At 36.1% G+C, this 19978-nt stretch overlaps 1 protein-coding gene across 2 annotated transcripts in view; it reads right to left on the bottom strand.

The window, feature by feature from the left end:
* Positions 1 to 2444: 2444 nt before the first annotated feature.
* LOC129263805 (WD repeat-containing protein 76-like) overlaps positions 2445 to 19978 on the bottom strand; it is a 28536-nt gene continuing 11002 nt past the window's right edge. The window contains exons 10-15 of one of the 2 annotated variants that reach the window (XR_010293882.1): positions 18515 to 18619; positions 17581 to 17733; positions 14735 to 14800; positions 13239 to 13341; positions 3655 to 4393; positions 2445 to 3478 (exon numbers count right to left, since the gene is read on the bottom strand). Coding sequence is in view for 1 of the 2 variants with exons in the window: in XM_064100921.1 (XP_063956991.1) it covers positions 4244 to 4393; positions 13239 to 13341; positions 14735 to 14800; positions 17581 to 17733; positions 18515 to 18619 (577 nt within the window). In the remaining variant the exon portion in view is untranslated. Of the gene's footprint in view, positions 4394 to 13238; positions 13342 to 14734; positions 14801 to 17580; positions 17734 to 18514; positions 18620 to 19978 lie in introns of both variants that reach the window. The other variant, XM_064100921.1, reaches the window with a different exon arrangement.

Genomic DNA, 19978 nt, shown 5'->3' with positions numbered 1-19978 from the left:
AATGATACCACTTTGGGAAAACTAATTCTAGTTGAAAGGGAATTTTTTTTCTCGTATTATTGAACTGTATCTTTCTTAATTTCCGAACCTCAGTTCCAAGCATTTTCAAACGCAACTGGTAATGAGTTCCAAATTAAGCCAATGCCAGGTCGCACACAATGCTTAACAACATTTCTGGAAGGTCTAAGAAATTAATTTCACAAGTTATTCCCAATTATAACGCTCCCATAAGAATAGGGCAACATCATATTCCTCATGTAACATTTTTGGGGTTATTATTTTAGAATGTTTTAGAATGCTTATAAAAAGGTCCGCTTTTGATGGTTTTGTAATATTGTATTAAACGTTCCAAGAAAACAGATCATATTTTTGACAGCATTGCTAAAAGTAAATGTTTATACGCCCACTGTTAACAGAGTTCTGAGTCGTGTAACTTTATATTACTCCCTCTCGTTAAACTGACAAAGGAGAAGTCATATTTTAAAGAGCCACCCCCCTCCAGCCTCGCCCATAATTATGAAACATCCCGATGCCGCCACCCATCTCTTCGAATATTAATCAATCTGTTAATCAATCAATTAACCAACAAATCGAAAAATCGATCAACGAACCAACTTATCAGTCACTTCAACAATCGTTCATTCAACCAATCAGTGAATCGGTTACTTATTCAAACATTTATTCAACCAACTAATCAATATACAAATCAAATGTGTGAAATCAACCTATCAATCATACAATGGACCAGTCTATCAATCAATCAATCACTCGACCAATCATTCATTCATAAAAGCAATCAATCAACCAATTAATCCACCAATCAATCAATCAATAAACCACTCAATCACCCAACCATTAATACAACCAATCATCAATCAATCATTCATTCAACCAATCAACCAACCAACCTAGTTATCAATCAATCAATCAACCAACCAATCAACCAATTAATCAACCAATCAATCAATCAATCACCAAACCATAAATTCAACCAATCTATCAATCAATCATTCATTCATTCCATCAATCAGCCAATCAATCCAATAATCAATCAATCAATCAATCGATTGATCAATCAATCAATCAATCAACCAATCAATCAACCGACCAATCAACCGATCTATCAACCAATCAATCACCCAACCATTAATTCAACCAATCATTCATTAAACCAATCAACCAACCAACCTAGTTATCAATCAATCATTCATTCAATCAATCAACCAACCAATCATTCGTTCAATCAATCAATTAATCACTCAACGAATCAATCAATCCATCATTTAATCAATCAACCAAACAATCCATCCATCAATTAATCAATCAACCAACCAACCAATCAATCAATTGAAAAAATCAATCTAATCAGTACCAACCAAGCATAACCAATTTATACCAATCCATGTCATTCTGAGTCACTGTTAAAGGACAAGTCTACCCCAGAAAAATGTTGATTTGAATAAATAGAGAAAAATCAAACAAACATAACGCTGAAAATTTCATCAAAATCGGATGTAAAATAAAAAAGTTATGGCATTTTGAAGTTTCGCTTGTTTTTCACAAAACAGTGATATGCACAACTCAGTGACATGCAAATGGGTCAGTCGATGATGTTCATCACTCACTATTTCTTTTGTTTTTTATTGTTTGAATTATACAATATTTCATTTTATACACATTTGACAATAAGGACCAAATTGACTGAACCATATAGTATCGAACAATGCGAATTCCACATGTTCAGGGAGGAATTAATTGTTGTTTCCCTTGACAATGAGAAAATTAGAATATTTCATATAATAAAAAACAAAAGAAATAGTGAGTGGATGACGTCATCGGTCTCCTCATTTGCATATCGACAAGGATGTGCACATAACTGTTTTGTGAAATTAAGCGAAACTTTAAAATGTCATAACTTCCTTATCTTACATCCGATTTTGATGAAATTTTCATTGTTATGCTTGTTGGATTTTTCTCTTTTTATTCAAATCTACTTTCTGTTGGGGTGGACTTGTCCTTTAAAGAATAGATCGTATTGTAATCAGGACCTCGTTGAATAAACTTTACCATCATGGTAACTTTGCCATCCAGGGGTTACTACCATGGTAACAATGCTCATCAGCCAATCAAAATCAAGGATTCAATTAAGGATACCAGTGGCTGGCCAAGCTACCATAATAGTAACTTTTATGCAACAGGATTTAGAAGTAGATCCAGAGGGGTGCTTGAGAAGGAGGCATATTCGCCACCCCCAATTGGGAATATAAATCCCACATAATAATAATATGTCCATTTACATAGCGCAGTTACTATGTGCATATACTCAACTGCGCTTTGTTTGATACTTGGTATCATATTATCCACTCCAGATCCACTCCTGGTTGTAAAAAGTTGATTGTATCACGCAGGCGCTCTAAGTAACAGGAGTTCAGTACTTCTAAAAATCTTGTTCATAAAAAACTATGTTTTTATTATAAAACCTTACAGTTACTAAACATCTTCAACATCTACACTAAATAAGGATATACATGATAAAAAAGTTAAAACACAAGTATAAAAAACTTTTCACACACAATATATAGTACTCTTTCCATCTATCTTTCACCATGCCATCACTTTTCACCGCTTCTTTTTAATAAATACCGTTTTGATCTCTTTTCAAGCATGCAATGTTTGGAGAATCTCTAGAGTAACAGTCTGTAATACAAATATTTGAACTTCCTACGGAATTTCAACACCAGGAACCATTGTCTTTGAGGTCATAGCAACAGATGTGAGGTCAGAAAAAAAAAATTAAAGCTGAATATTAGACTGCATTAGAATGTATACAAAGCTCCCCAGATAAAGTTTGAACCACCGATACACCTTGATTTGATCTTGTTATAACTTGAAGAGGCTCGTGTTCAAGATCACACCTTGTATATAAATTCCCCATGTTTTCATAATTTTATAACTGATTTGGGTGTTCTTTTTTTTTCCTTAGACAATTTTGCCTTGAAGCTTATTACCCAAACCAAAAAAGGATTCCTGTCCGCCCCGCCCCCTGCTGTTTCACTCATATTAAAAAGGCCGAGGCAAAAACTTCATCTTCAATATCATGCAAATCAATAAATGCAGTAACAGTTAATGCCATGAAGATATGGACTTATCTGTTACAGACTTTCTGACAACAAATAGATCTTGTTCACTAGACACAGAGCTTTCAGCTAGGTTTCCCACTAGCTGAAAAAATTGCTTAAATGCTTAGTTCCGAAGATTATTAAATGCTTGAAGCAGAAACTTCATCTTCAATATTGCGCAGATCAATACGAAAATGTTATTTTCATGACAATATGGAATTCTCAGCTAGAATTTCTGCCACCCAATAGATTGTGTTATCTGGACATAAATCTTTCAAATATATTTTCTGCCAACACATGGGTCACTGAGCTGAAGGCATCAATTATTCGCTCAATTCTCTGAATATTAAAAGAGATGACTTACTCACAAACATCATCATCAATATCATGTACACGAGACGTTGTCATGACAATATGGAGTTTTCCGCTAGAAATCTTTGCAATCACTAGATCTCATCCACTAGACTATGATTTCCACCAAGAAATGGATAACTCCAATAAAAGCATTGATTAAATACTCTGTTCTTTGTCACACTTCATCTCCTAAACAAATGCATGTTAAAGAGATCGAAGCACAAACATCATCGTAAGACTTGGTCCCACTGCACTTACCGATGCAGAGAGGATGTATAATGGAAAGGAATCTTGCCATCCGTTGGAATACGCTATGTTTCCGTTGTGCACTCTTTGCATACATGTTTCATACGCTCTATATCCATCGATCATCCATCCACTGTGATTTCTTTGTTTGCCCATTTTGTCCATTGTCTGGAGCGGATGAAAACGGATGGAGCCACCCCGATATGTTGCTTGTCCGCTGTATCCGTTATGAATACATTTTGTGTCCATCGGCCAGTGGGACCAGGCCTTTAAACATTTTGCACATCAATAGGAGAATTTCCAGTTTATGCCATGGAGATATTGAGCTTCTGCCAGATTTTCCACCAAGAAAACCGTTATGAGACACGAAGTTTTCCACCATGATTGCACCCGACAAACAGGAGACTCGGATGAAAACGTCAATCCAATGCTTTGATCTCAGGCACGAATAAGCTCCTTAAAGAATGCGAGTATTCCAAGGAAATGGCTGAAGGAAGAACATCATCGAAACTATTGTTCCACTTTTACGCCATAAAGACGTGGAGCTTCCCACTAGAGTTTCCGCCAGCCAATATATCTCTTGTCGGATGGAACGCGTTGATAGAGCAGACCGACGCTAGGTGATCGTCGTAGAAAAAGTGGACAGGCTTTCCCTTCGAGCTGAACACCTCAATCTAAAACAAAAGAATCAAATAAGGCTGTCATTTTGCGGCATGTCAGAATTAACCCAAAGAGATACGCAGCTTTTATGCCATCCCAAATAATATGCTTTACCTCCTCAAAATGGCCACAATCACTAATTTTCTTATTTTATTTTCAGACTTTGCTCAAGTCAAATATCAATATAAAGCGAGTTAAAATAAGGGAAAGCATCCATATTGTATTGGCAGCGTGCACCCCGCGAGCGTACGCCTGCACACTCTAAGACGGGATAATAGCGTCGGCCAGCGGCAGCTAGCTGCAATAATTAAAGCACAATAGAACTCACATCCGCTCTCGCAGTTCCCCCTGTGCCTGCTGCCGCTCGCTGCCATACTTTATAATCCATTTGATTAGAGATTTTATCCCCAGCTCGCTGTATCTAGCGGCTCGCTGCCGCTAGCTGCGCTGTAGATATCTCAAGCGCTGCCGCTGCTCCCCATTTCTATCAAAATTCACTAAGGCAATCTCACGTACCCCGCGCCGGCCACGGCTAGCCTTCAATTCCGCGGCTCGCTCTGGAATGAAGACCCAGAATGAAGAGTTAACATATACGTCGTGGTGCCTGTACTAGCTAGTTCCTCTTGTCGTGCTGTTTGACTTCAATTTTTTATTTTTTAAAGCATGATAATGAAAGGCGTTCCCCTTTTATGTCCGTAGCAAAGCATGCATGCAAGCACGCTCTATATTGGAAACGACTACAGCTAGCTAGTATATGCTCGGCCGCACCGTGTCGCATGGCGACCGAGTACAGATCAACATCCACGTGCGCACGATGTGTATGACAAAAATTCTCGATCTCGATAAGTCGCGATGGTTCTCGATAGTTTCCGTTGTCAACGAACTGAACTGAAAATTAACACCATCGATAGAAATACTGCCGATTTCGAAAATGTTGCAGCTTGCGAATTGAGATTGACACGGAAGATTCACACAAGAAAAATAAGTTGAATTAATGACTTTTTTAACGTATGATTTTGGGGCCGGATACAGATGGATACTGCATTACACGCCTATTTTACGAATGGTGCCCATGCATAGTTTTTACCTCTATTAAGGCCATAGTTTGAGACATATTAGTATAAATAGGCCTATATCATCCAACTCGCCGGATAATGTCCACCAAGAGCGTATAACTAGAGTGATATGCCTATTCATCTTTGCCATGGGAAGATATTAATATTTTTTAGAGGCCAGATAAAATGAGACAATATGAATATGATGCCCGAATGTAACTGAGTTAGTGCGAACATTGATAGCAACGGCAGACTAAATTTTGGAGAATGATAATGACGCCAAATCATTCAACACGCTAAATCACAAATCAACAAAATGTCTACTTCTTTTTATTTTGTTTGACATTATGCTGCCTTACTTTTTATGTTGATTTGATATACTGTACTTCCTTTTATGTTATTTTTGTGTTGATGTTCTTGACATTTTGATTTTGTTTCTGACATCATATAATTTGTTTGGGTATATTTGTGTTTTTTTGTAACTTTTGCCGAATTTTTGATATTGTAGGCACTCTTGATTCTTGAAAATTATTGGGAACGCAATCTTTTTTTTGCTTGTCATTTTTTTTTCTGGCGCGAAATGTCATCTACTTGTGGTTCAAGACCTTGTTTTGCTTGTCAAAATTTTGGGCGGACGAATTTGCACCCCCCCCTTTGAAAAATCTAGGTACGCCACTAATCAGCACTACTATTTATACCTCGGTCACATTTGCTCTACGGCGGCTGTACGGCGAGTCGAAAACATCCGTTTTAACATTTTTGAACCAGCTGCAAATAGGTGGTTTGTATTTTTAAAAAATGAATAAACGGCTGTTTTTGATTCGCTTTACGGCTGCCGTAGATCAAACGTGACCGAGGTTTAAGTCTCGGCATAAAAATCAGTGCTTTTCATTATCAAGGATATTCAATACTGTCTTTCTATTCACGGATTTAAATCCGATCAGCCTTTCATCCACCAGTTTCCTATAGTGCGCTAACAATTCCATAGTGACGCTAAAGACCACACGCAGAGTGGGGAGGGATTGCGGGGGCGTTAAGGGTCGAATGCAAATTATCGCCCATTATCATTAACTTTCAAAGCTAGACAAACGCCGTCTTTTGATCGCTCTGTATCATTTCGAGCAGGAACAATAATAAACAAGTGGAATGCCTCTGGCCGTCTCACCTGCATCACGCGATTCAATATAGCAGCAGTGCTGATTTTGAAAACTACTATAACTCGCACAAGATGTTCAGTGATACTTGGTTACTCTTATTTCCACGTTTTATGAACTAGACCAATACACTTATAGAGATATGATGGCAATTCAACAAATACCCCCAACGTGGCCTAAGTTCTTTGACCTTACATGACCTTTGACCTTGATCATGTGACCTGAAACTCGCACAGGATGTTCAGTGATTCTTGATTACTATTATGTCCAAGTTTTATGAACTAGACCAACACACTTTCAAATTTATGGCTGTAATTCAACAAATACCCCAATTTGGCCAAAGTTCATTGACCCTAAATGACCTTTGACCTTGGTCATGTGATGTGAAACTCATGCAGGATGTTCAGTGATACTTGATTAACCTTATGTATAAGTTTCATGAACTAGGTCCATATATTTTCTAAGTTATGATGACATTTCAAAAACTTAACCTTAGGTTAAGATTTTGATGTTGATTCCCCCAACATGGTCTAAGTTCATTGACCCTAAATGACCTTTGACCTTGGTCATGTGACATGAAACTCAGGCAGGATGTTCAGTAATACTTGATTAACCTTATGGCCAAGTTTCATGAACTAGGTCCATATACTTTCTAAGTTATGCTGTCATTTCAAAAACTTAACCTCAGGTTAAGATTTGGTGTTGACGCCGCCGCCGCCGCCGCCGTCGGAAAAGCGGCGCCTATAGTCTCACTCTGCTATGCAGGTGAGACAAAAAAACCGGATATGCGGTTTGGTAGTCCATTTTTTTTCTTATTAAGAAACATTGAATGAAGAAAAAGAAAACACTTGGGATCCACAGATGACATCCCCATACAAAACATCTTACTTACGAAAAAAAAAGTGAAACTGTATGATACTCATTGTAACTTCCATACTGCAATATTTGATAAACCCAGAATCATTTTAGGTCTATTTTTTAAGTTTAGCAACATTTTGTGAATAAATAGGCTAGGGCCTTAATACAAATAATGGGAACTGATAGATGTGACGAGCCTTTTTTTTAGTGCCGCATGTGGTTATTCAAATGAGGAAACTCTTCACCCTCTATATTTTGTTATGAACATGATGAATGGGTGCTACTGCGTATTTCGCGAACCGATTCCATTAGATTGTTGGATGCATGGAATATCTCTGTCGTTCTTTGATTTTCGCCATCATTTCCGATTGATGTAAGATCGATTGTTTTGAGGTGCAAACAATTCAAGATAAATTTCATATATCTTTAGGACTGAATTCATGTTCTTTGAGAACATAAATGACACTTTCCCCGACAATATCGGAAAGGCAAATGAAATGGAGTTACAAACATCTCAAATTAATGCACGATCGATCGCGCATGATTTGAAATTTAATTTGAGTGTAAACGATTTAAATAACTGATATTGCCCTATATGGACGAACCCATGTTCTGTCCGAAAAAAATTAAATGACTAATTTTCCCGACAAAGTCGAAAAGGCATTTTTTTTATGGAATAAAAGTCGCAAAATTTCTTATTCTTGATCCAATCCAACATGATATGAAAGTATTTCAGTATGGAATATCGAGTTTAAAGTTAAAAGATATAAAGATGGATTATGAATATATATATCTTCCAACAATATACGATTGTTGTTCTTGATCCGACCCGTTATAAAAAGATGGTCGACTTCAAGAAAATCGTAGATATACCTATACAGAGTTTTGATCTAGATGATACTTCTAAAAGGTTTCGAATCGGAAAGAGATCCGACCCGACATAAAATGGCGGTATTAAATTGACAAATATCGAGTTCATAAAGATCTTAAATTATCAAAAATATACTTTTGAAGAGTTTTGGAACGGAAAGAATCTAATTCTCCCTACGCTATAATATCTACATCTTTTAACAAGATGCAACTATTGCTTGTTCTTGTTCCGATATGAAATTAAGTATAAAAAAGGTTACTCCTCCCCCTAATCAAAATTACCCTGCTGTCGCCCATCCTCCTACCCCGGATGCCGGGCAAGGGCCTTTAAAAATATAGTAATGTACATAAATAATGATCCGCATATATTCATACAATTTGCGTTCAGAATTTTATATTGCTCTAGATGCACATCACATGGCGGTAAATGAACGTGGACTGAATAAGGGACGATATGTTCTATTTCCACTCCATGCAGAATCATTGCAATGTTCGTGCCATTTCTAGTTAATTGATGCATACGCAATTGTTGATGATTATTTTACATCTCTAACAATTTTGTCCAAAAAGCGTCACTTTTCTCCTGTGTCAAATTTGTCAACAAAGTTAGAGCTGCAATGCTTTTATCCTCTCAACGATAAAATGCGAAGGATCAATAGATTTAATTCCCTATAGAATTAGAGCTATTGTGACAAGTTCGAGCAACTGGTACTTCGTCATTTCACAAAGGAGTGATTAGTGCCCATGATCGAATTCATTGAGCCCGAGCTTCATTGAAAACAGTTGGCATCTCGGTTTTTTTTTTGTCTGGACGATCTTTGTGCATTTCTTGGCAAAAATAACTATTACAAGATTTCTTTGAACAGGAGTGAAAGCAGGAAGCCTGACCAGGTTGACGTTATTCCAAGTGGTGCAAAAATAAACCCCAACATGAAACTATGAATAATGAGCACGCAATAAACAGACAAACATTATATTTCAAAAGTGTTTCGGGTAATTATAATTTTTCAATGTTATTTGAAAAATCGCGAGAGCAAAATAAAGTGTGAAAACGGAGAAAAGAAGGCAAATGCAATGAATTAAAGGATGTAAAAAAAAACAAATGTGAAAAATAGAACATGAAGATTTAAAGAACGGGATTTTAAAATTAGCGACCAAGCCGACATTATATGTTTTGGGTAGTTGGACATCAAACATGTGGTGGGGGGGGGGGAACACGTCCTTCCAAAAGTCAGTTAAGCGTAGAGGACACAAAATTGCCATACATGTACCTTCCTGCTCACCCCCATCCTCTGCCCCCCCCAACAAATGGAAGCTTTATTTCATTTGATTATTTACGAACGTTCTCTACTTGTCAAAACTATCAAAATTGTTAAGGATCTGCCTTATAGAAAATTCAAGCGCACTTCGTGTCGTGTTCTCGTGCTTGCGCCATTTACAAAGGCCAAATGAAATTTGATCTTAGTTATATAGCAATATAATGAGGCATATCTCTTAAAGTAGCTGAAAAGGCGGCAAGGTATTGTGGCCCCGGGTAAATCTAGGAGTTACACCCATAAGTGCCCACATGAGTATGGACTTGGTTTTATACCCCCCCCCCCCGATTTTTAAGTTTATTTTTCTTTTAATTATGTTAAGAATTTGCATAGATTTTGTATCCCCACGCCGATACAAAAGGTAAGTTAGAATCAAAGTTCTAATAATCCCGCCTTCTAACAAGGTATTCTGTTTGGATGCCTATTGACATTACCGCCCTAAAAAATATAAAAAATTATACCATAGAGCTATATATACTTTGTTGATTTCAACGTGCCCAGGATTTTATATATAGGTCTAATAAGTTTCGACCCCCCCCCCCCCCCCCCCCCCGTTTACATGAAATCGCCGACCAATTTTTCAAAAGATTCTAGTGTTGGATGACTTTGAAAAGCATTAAAATATTATAAGAGGACAAACAAGTAGAGACTCCACAGGATGTTCCTTCTTATCCCCTTTTAAGATTAACTGATTAAGAAATACCTAACAAAGGTGCTATTTAAGTCATTAAAGATCAAAGCGTCATTTTGCTTTCACCATATAATGCGCAGCGAGTTCTTTTCAAAGAAAGTATCCGACTTAGATTATATTGATTATCATTGAAGGGTCATGGGCGTAGCGGACATAAATATTCTGCGAAAGATCCTGCTCTTTTCATTGCGCTTGAGCGTTTTTCATTAAATTGATTAATTGTGTATACATGTACGAGTATGAAAACAGTCATAATGAATTGCGAAGAAGCACTATTATACTCACCTGCTGCGACCAAATAATCCAATGATTATGTAAACATGAAATGAAATAACTTGAATACTTTTGCATAAAATATTATGGCATAAAATCACAAATTTTGTAATTTGAACCATCAAATTAATGGCAAGGTGAATTATATCATTCTAAAACAGGAACAAGCGATTATCGTACATTGGTGGAAGAAATAGTTAATTTTTAAGCAGGGTTAATTAGATATATATGAATCTTTCCACCTTGAAACGTACTAGAAGTATTTTTTAGATCATTTATAAGACAGTTTATGGCTCAATATTTCGCACATTTACACCTTCATTTCGTGTCGGAGCAGAAATAAACAAACAAGCTATAATCGTACATTGCTGGAAAATACCGTAGATTATTGCAAAAGGCAGTCAGATGCTTTCCGCCTCATAACTATTTAGAAATCTACTACCCGTTTTATCTATTAACATTCCAAATATTTTGCTTCATTTCATGTCGGGTCGGATTCAAGAACAAGCTATCATCGTATTGTTCGAAGAATAGAATAGTTATTTTATTTCCGCGTTAAATAATCTAGGACCCGTGTTATCTGTCAATATTCCAATATATTTTGTTTTATTAAATGTCTGGTCGAATTCAAGAGCAAGCGATTATCGTACATCGTTCAAAGAACTACGTAATTATTTCGCAAGTTTAATTATATGAATACAAATCTTTCCACCTACAAACGTACCAGAAATATTTCTAAGCCATTTAAGACACTTTTAGCTCAACATTTCATTCTTTTATACCTTCATTTCGTGCCCGAGCGGAAACAAACACACATGCAATAATCGTACATTGTTGGAAAATACCATAAATTATTACGAAAGGTAATTAGATTCTTCCCGCCTCAAAACTTTTTAAAAGTATATTTAGAATAATCCAGGACCCGTGTTGTCTATCAATGTTCCATTTTTTTTTTTTGTTAAATGTCTGGTCGAATTCAAGAACAAGCGATCATTGGACATCGTTCAAAGACATGCACAATTATTTTGCAAGTTTAACTTTATGAATATGGATCTTTCCACCTCGGAACGTACCAGAAATATTTTCAAAACCATTTAAGACACCTTTTAGCTCAATATTTCGTTCTTTTATACCTTCATTTCGTGCCAGAGCGGAAACAAACACACAAACAATAATCGTACATTGTTGGAAAATACCATAGATTATTACGAAAGGTAATTAGATTCTTTCCGCCTTAAAACTATTTAAAAGTATATTTAGAATAATCTACGACCAGTGTTATCTATTAACATTCCATGTATTTTGTTTTATTAAATGTATGATCGAATTTAAGAACAAGCGATTATCGTACATTGTTCGAAGAAATACATAATTATTTCGCAAGTTTAATTACATGAATACGAATCTTTCCACATTGAAACGTACCAGAAATATTTTAATAAGTTTTTAAGACACTTGTTAGCTCAATATTTCATTCTTTTATACTTTCATTTCGTGCCAAAACGGACCCAAACAAACACGCAAGCGATAATTTTACATTGCTAGAAGATACTATGCCCTATTTCATGTCGGGTCGGATTAAGAACAAGTGATGATCGTACTTTTTTGGAAGAAATAGATAAATATTACGCAAGGGAAATAATATCAAACTCATATCAATATGAATCTTTCCACCTCGAAACGTACAAGAAGTATTTTGCTAAGAATCTAAGACTCTTTTTAGCTCAATATTTCATAGTTTAATACCTCCATTTCGTGTCGGGCGGACAAGAAAAATCGCCGCATCGGTCGCGCACATTTCACCAACGGAAATAGAAAGAAGCACATCATTTGAGTACGAGTATTCGCTTGCAAGTTGGCCGCGTGCAAGCTGCGAGAAGCGGCGAGAAGCTGCAAGGATAAAATCTAGGATTAATGATTCCTGTTAATCTGCTTTAATCTGAGCAGCGCGCCGCCGCTAGCTGCGTCTAGCGGGGAGATACATCCTGTTCACTAATTACCGCAGCGGGGGTGTGCTCGCGGGGTGCACGCTGCCAATACAATATGGATGCTTTCCCTAATCATAGTGTCATTTAAACGAAAACCAAATTTTCTCTTGCGCGTTTCTGTTTTGAGAATTTCTGTCGTTCATGTAATTTTTTTTTCACTGTAATTTCATGTACAGATTTACAAACCATGTAACAACTAAATTTAGCAGAATTAGAATAAAAAATAATCGCCCTTGTATGTATTTCATCTCCAAATCACTTTGCAAACAAAGTATGATATTGAGCCATTTTGGGCATGACATTGTCTTGTTAAGTCAGGCAGTGTCAAGATGCTATACCTATACATAGTGAAGTTGATCCCAGAAGTTGCGTGAAAAATAAAATCACAGAAATTAGTGGCACTATCTTTGTGCATTCCGGAAAATTTGCTTAATCTCAGGCTCATCCGGGTCTTGCAATCTCTCATTGTTGACCACTAGTCTCGCCTCAGCCAATACGTGACAAGCAACATAGCAAAGTCACAAGGCACTGACTAAAGGCTATGCCCCCCACCCAGTCATATTAGGGTTATGAGTTATCTTGTACATAAAGGCCTACACTTAATAGTACTATCTTTTTCCCTATTTTTCTTTAATAGTGAAATTTTATATTTACCCTTCTCGGCCGTGACATGCTTCCGACAACGAATGCGTCTTCTCTACTCGGATGCCATGATGCTCTGAATACAGTGAGCCAACGACCAGTAAAGTTGTTATGACTAAAAAGGCAATAACAATCTACATGATAATGAAACTTGTCAAAGGTCTGTACCACATCTTAATCGCTAGATCCCACTTTGCAGGCATGATGTTCTCCTGATTAAAATCAGAATTCTGAATTTTTTTTCAGAATTTTTTTCGATATTTTTTATATTTGTTTTATTTTTTTATTTTTTTACACATAATATCTTTTAACGAAGAAAATTTTCATGCTGTTTTTACTGCTTTTTTAAGTCAAATAATAAAGCTATCATGCAGACTCACCTTGAAAAATCACTTTAATTCCTTTACTATGCAAGAGCTTGTAACCCCGACTGGGGCGTCTCGGACTTCGGCAGGAACTTAGCTACTTTACAGATTTTATTTTTCAGAGAATATCATGCCTGTAAAGTTTAAGGATGTCTTTTTTCATTGCAGTCCCCATTGTTTTGTCTTTGGTGGCTGTGGTTATTTTGAATGAAAAGCTGCTTGCAAGATTCCTGCAGAAAAGACGTGGCTTTGTCTTTTCCCATAGTGCTTAAGATTGCTCATCAACAATGAGCAATCATATCTCACAATTTCATTAAAGATGACTTTCTAATTTTATTTAAGGTAAAAGAAAGTAATTGCAGCAATTATTTAATGAGAAAGCGTTTAAAATCAAGGTTAATTACCACCATATCATCAAAGATCTAGATCTGGTACATTAAAACTCATCTTTGTGAAATCATGAAATCTTACCTGAAAACCGATAATTTTGATAACCAACACAAAAGGCATATGTTGGACAGTGCATTAATATTGCTTGAAAAATACCCGACATTTTCATGGAATTCTGTGCTTATTTTGCTCATTTCTCAGCAGTTACACATTTTTTTTCCAGAGCCATTTGGCACATATTTTCTTATTTGTACATACAAACTCTTGGGTGGTAATTTCATTGGAGTCTGTTTGAACTCATTTGGAGGCCGTTACCACTACTGGCATTTATCTTTAATGTTTTAAATGAATGCTAGAACATTCCCTTTTTTTATTTTTTTTATTTGCCAATATTGAAGTACTTTATTGAATCAGAAAAAGTTACAAAAATGACAATTTCATATATTCAGGTAAGAATCAACCCTCATTTCACATGAAAAAGAGGGGTAAAAAATAAGATTTCACATTTCCTATAATAAAATAAAACGGATTTGTAAACAGGTGCTGTCATCGGTTCCCTTTTCTAAAGTTGAGCAAAACTTTAAAACGTCTGTAATTATGCAACCAATTTTGATGAAATTTTCAGCAATATGCATGTCTGATTTTTTTCCCCCTATTCATTTGAATAAACTTTTTTCTAGGGGTGGACTTGGCTTTTAAATGTGTACCAAATGGGTAGTAGTTTACAAATCAAGAAATCGCCAATAATCTTACCTCATCCATAGAGTCCGTTGAACTCCTTTCAGTTGCCCAGTCTTAGCGCTCTCAGTATTGAAGATGCTGTAAAACAACAACAAAAATACAATCAATTAAATTACATAACATGGACTTCAAGTCCTATTGGCAGAGTTTAAGGACGTTCCACAGTTATGTTTGTGCGCATTATGATCTGCGCATAATTTACACTCTGCGCGCTGACGTCACAATGGATGAACAGGTGATTAATTAGCTGCGGGTATGAGCTGATTTTTCTCAACTTCTGCACTTTAACTGCAGATCCGATGCGCTATTTCATGAAGATAAAAAATTGAATTATTCCATGGACCATTCAAAAAAATATTCTCTACAATTTCAAAATACTTTACTCTGCAGTGCTGCCAAGAATCACGAATATTAACCCGAGTTTGAATAAATGGTAGAGTGGTTTTGATTTTTTCTTCACATAGATACTAAGCATTCGGCGCATTTTTGGTGTTTTAAAAAGCACATTTGCTCGAATAAAAATTGTGATAGTTTAAAAACAAGCACATGAACCCCTATTTTTTAATGTTTGTACCTCTTAGGTATACCTTCTTCTACAACTCTGCAAATTTTGGTGAAAATGACATGGATTTTGAATAAAGTGCAGCATTTATTGTACGTTTGTAGTTTGTTACTGAAATTTTACATTTTTTAGATTGGGATTTTGTTATCTTTTACGCCATTTTTAAGAACTGACAGTGCTGTTAAACTTAAAATTGCAAACACATAGCACTATAAATATATTCTCCATTTTAACGATACAATTATTAACTCTCTTGCGAAATTTGATGACTTTTTCATGTATTTTGACTGAGTAATAGAGGTTTAAACTCATTCAATCTTGGGCGGTCTAAAAATGCAAAATTCTTTTGAATGCGCAATTCTTAAAAACATCAATTTGGGTGAACTTTGAAGCTCTATAGCAAAAAATCAAGCACATGGACCTATGTTAATTTTTGCATATTTCGAATATTAAGGTTCTAAAGTATCTATGTGCAAAGTTTGGTGAAAATGACATGGATTTCACTTTAACTGTGGAACGTCCTTAAAGGGATGGTCCGGGCTGAAAATATTTATATCTAAATAAATAGAGTAACATTCACAGAGCAAAATGCTGAAAATTTCATCAAAATCGGATAACAAATAACAGTTATTGAATTTTAAGGTTAATCAATATTTTCTGAAAACAGTTATATGCACATCGTCATGAATATTCATTAGGTGCGCTGATGATGTCACATCCCCACTTTCCCTTTTCTTATGTTGTTACATGAAATCCTAAATTTTTTAATTTTTTGATACATGTATAAGTGATGTGTCTCCATTATGATGAAATAAGTTGCGGCAATACATAACTAATGCACTTAATCAGTTGTCAATCCATTTTTTTTGTTTTGGGAGAACATTTTTCAATAAACGTTATTTCATATAATAAAAAACAAAAGAAGTGGGGATATGACATCATCAGCCAATCTAATGAATATTCATAAAGACATGCCTAGAACTGTTTCACCAGAATAATGCAAATCTTAAAAATTCAATAACTTTATTTGTTATCCGCTTTTGATTAAATTTTCAGCATTTTGCTTTGTGAATTTTACTCTTTTTATTGAGATAGAAATATCTCTAGACTGGACCATCCCTTTAAGGGTATAAGTTCACTTTGTTTTGAAAAAAAAATTAATTTGGTGGTCTACCATATGCAATTTCAACCCCGATTATTCATGATCTGTCCTGATCCGCTTCTCCAAAAAAATATAGTAGCATTCAATATGACACATTCCAACCGATAATAAAGATCAAAGTTCAGAATAGTGGTATGAATACTGAAATCGAAATGCCAGTCTACTCAGAGGCGTTAGAGCCTCCCTGTAGGAACAAAATCAAATTCAATTTCAAATCATAATGCTGACATCATCGGCTGTGACTTGAAGCTGATATGGTTTTAAATCAAATCCCAAGGCTTGAAAAAAGGCATAATTCTTACTATAGCATTATACTGAGCTCCAAATTTTTTTTAATTCTTCAAAGTGTGTTGAATTATCGTGTCATATCGGATTGTGTAGTTTGCGGCAGGTTTTACATGATTACCTATTAAGTCAGCATTCCCCCCATGCATGGAAAGGGGTAAAAGTTTCACTTCCTTCCATCATACAAATCGTTAATATGGTCATTCCATGCCTCAAATGAAATAATTGACATAAAAACAACAGATTCAGTCAAATTTAGCTATGTAAACAGGGTAGATTGAATTTTCTACCATCATTTGGGTCAAGCAAAAATTATGTTTATATTTTTATTTTCAGGGGTACCCTTTCACAACTCATTGCCTAAATCTGCAACACTGGCTAAACTTCACCACTGCCATGAATGGCGATTTCCAGCGCTCTCCCTTGATTACATTCCAGTGCTCTTTTGACTGTTTCAGGCGCTAAATTGCACCAAGCCAAGTGGAGCGCTGTGGCCCAGTGGATTAGTCTCCGGACTTTGAAACAGAGGGTCGTGGGTTCGAATCCCAGCCATGGCATAAATTTCCTTCGGCAAGAAATTTATCCACATTGTGCCGCACTCGACCCAGGTGAGGTGAATGGGTACCCGGTAGGAAGAAATTCCTCGAATGCTCGAGCGCCCGATCAAGGTAGCCGTGCTAAAGCCGGGGTAATAATAATAACAGGGCCCGCTGGGAGAACAGTTTTCGGAACTGAAGTGGTTACCCTGGGTAAATATGCCGTTATTATTATCATCATTATTAAGCCCCTGAATGACTTTTCCCTCATTAAGGTAAAACTTCTTTTCCCTCTGACACGAATCCCCCTTACCTGATCTTATCGTCATGGGAGGTGGTGAGTATCTTTGATCCGTTGATCGGTGAGAAGAATGCGGAGTTGACGCTCTTGCTGTGCGGCATCACTGCGACGGACTTGCTGCTCCCGCTCTCCTTCATGCTGCGGAGGTCCCATAGTTGGGCCGTGCTGTAAATATAAGAGAATAATTCATTTTCATTAAAGTGATTGGTTAACGTTGGTTTGACTTTTAAAAAATCTGAGCTAGAAGGTCACACTTGTCACCTGTGTCTGTGATATGTTACAAAAATGAAGCCCAGAAAAAATTGCGTTCGAAAATAATTATTTAGTGCTTCAAAAATTGAAATATAAAGTGACCGAAAACACCATCTTAATTTCATCCCATACACTTATGTGTACTATTTAGGCGTCTGTAAGACGCCAATTTACAAAATCGGGGTTTGCCTTGTAGTTTTAGTTTTTTATTCTCAATAATGGTTGTTTTCAGGGTTTATTAGTTCTTATACATGCACTTGTACACATGTTTCATCTTGGTTTGAGAATTTTTTAAATCGGCTGCTCACAAAGTTAAACAATACCTTTAAACCCTGCCCCGGCCTGGAGTACCCTTTTAATTGGATCAAGGTTTATTTCAAACACTTGATATAAGAAGGAGACAAGTTTTACGCAAGACACGCAAGAGATATTCACAAACATTGTCACTATCGGTCCCCTTGGCACTGTTAGTGAACAGATCAAACATTTATTTCTGTGCGGCCAGTACAGGATATGAATATATCTGTTTTGTGAAATTAGCAAATGTTATATGTCATAACTTTCTTATTTTACATCCGATTTTGATAAAATTTTCTGTGCCATGTTTGTTGGATTTGTATCTTTTTATTCAAAGTAACTTCTTGCTGGGGTGGACTTGTACTTTAAATAAACAATCCAAAGTATTTATACTCACCAGTCACTGGAGCAAGTGACAAAGTAGTGAGGCATGGTGGGATGGACGGAGAGAGTTTTGATATACCGAGGGTGTGCCTTGTACACCGTCTCACCGCTCTTGTTGCTGAAAGACATGAACAAAAACAAACAAAAATAGTAATGCTCATCCAATACACATAGACCCGTATTCTGAACTCAGGTTTAAAGGGGAATGAAACCTTTGGAACAAGTAGGCTTGTGTCAGAACAGAAAAATCAAAGAATAAGAATAAAGAAAGTTTGAGAAAAATCGGACAAATAGTGAGAAAGTTAAGAGCATTTGAATATTGCAATCACTAATGCCATGGAGATCCTCCCGTTGGCAATGCGACAAGGATGTGTAATGTCACATGTGAACAACTTTCCCTTTGATGGACTATAAAATACCCCCAAAATGTCTCTCTTCACTTTTTCTTATGGTGATACAAACTCTTTATCCATGATGTATTCTTTAAAAATCTGTATTACATGCTCTCCTATAGAAAGTACACATGATCTACTGATAGATGTGATAAGAGACAGTTTTAGTGAAATATATACTTAAGTAATGGGGAGAGTTGTTCACATGTGACATCACACATCTTTGTCGCATTGTCAATGTGAGGATCTCCATAGCATTAGTGATCACAATATTCAAATGCTCATAACTTTTTCATTATTTGTCTGATTTTTCTCAAACTTTTGTTGATCTCATTCTGGTGTTTTTTTTCTGTTTTCACACAAGCTATCTTTGTTCAAAGGTTTCATTTTCCTTTAACTTAGACCATGGTCTAACTTTGCTCCAAAGTCATGGGAAGCCGAAAGTGTCAAACTTTTTATTAACTTGTATGATTCTTATGTTGACTGTGCTCTTTCCTGATTCATCGATGGTGAAGACAATCAGACAATCTGAGGAATACTTATATCTAACTGACCCTTGATCTTCATTCTTGGGCCTGTATTCTGAAGTCGGGTTTAACTTAAAGGACAAGTACACCCCAAAAAAAAGTTGATTTGAATAAAAAGAGAAAAATCCAACAAACATAACGCTGAAAATTTCATCAAAATCGGATGTAAAATAAGAAAGTTATGACATTTTTAAGTTCCACTTATTTTTCACAAAACAGTGATATGCACAACTCAGTTGCATGCAAATGAGACAGTCGATGATGTCCCTCACTCACTATTTCTTTTGTTTTTTATTGTTTGAATTATACAATATCTCATTTTTTACAGATTCAACGATAAGGACCAACTTGACTCAGCCATATAGTATTAAACAATGTTAATTCCACATGTTCAGGGCCCAATTAATCGTTGTTTCACTTGACAATGAGGAGAAAATTCGAATATTTCATATTTCACATAATAAAATACAAAAGTAATAGTGAGTGGATGATGTCATCAGTCTCCTCATTTGCATACCGACCAGGATGTGCATATAACTGTTTTGTGAAATTAAGCGA

Source organism: Lytechinus pictus, chromosome 6 (genome assembly GCF_037042905.1).
Source record: "Lytechinus pictus isolate F3 Inbred chromosome 6, Lp3.0, whole genome shotgun sequence".
Taxonomy (NCBI): domain Eukaryota; kingdom Metazoa; phylum Echinodermata; class Echinoidea; order Temnopleuroida; family Toxopneustidae; genus Lytechinus; species Lytechinus pictus.
Note: the sequence above shows the minus strand (reverse complement) of the source record. Positions and strands in the feature narration are given on the sequence as shown.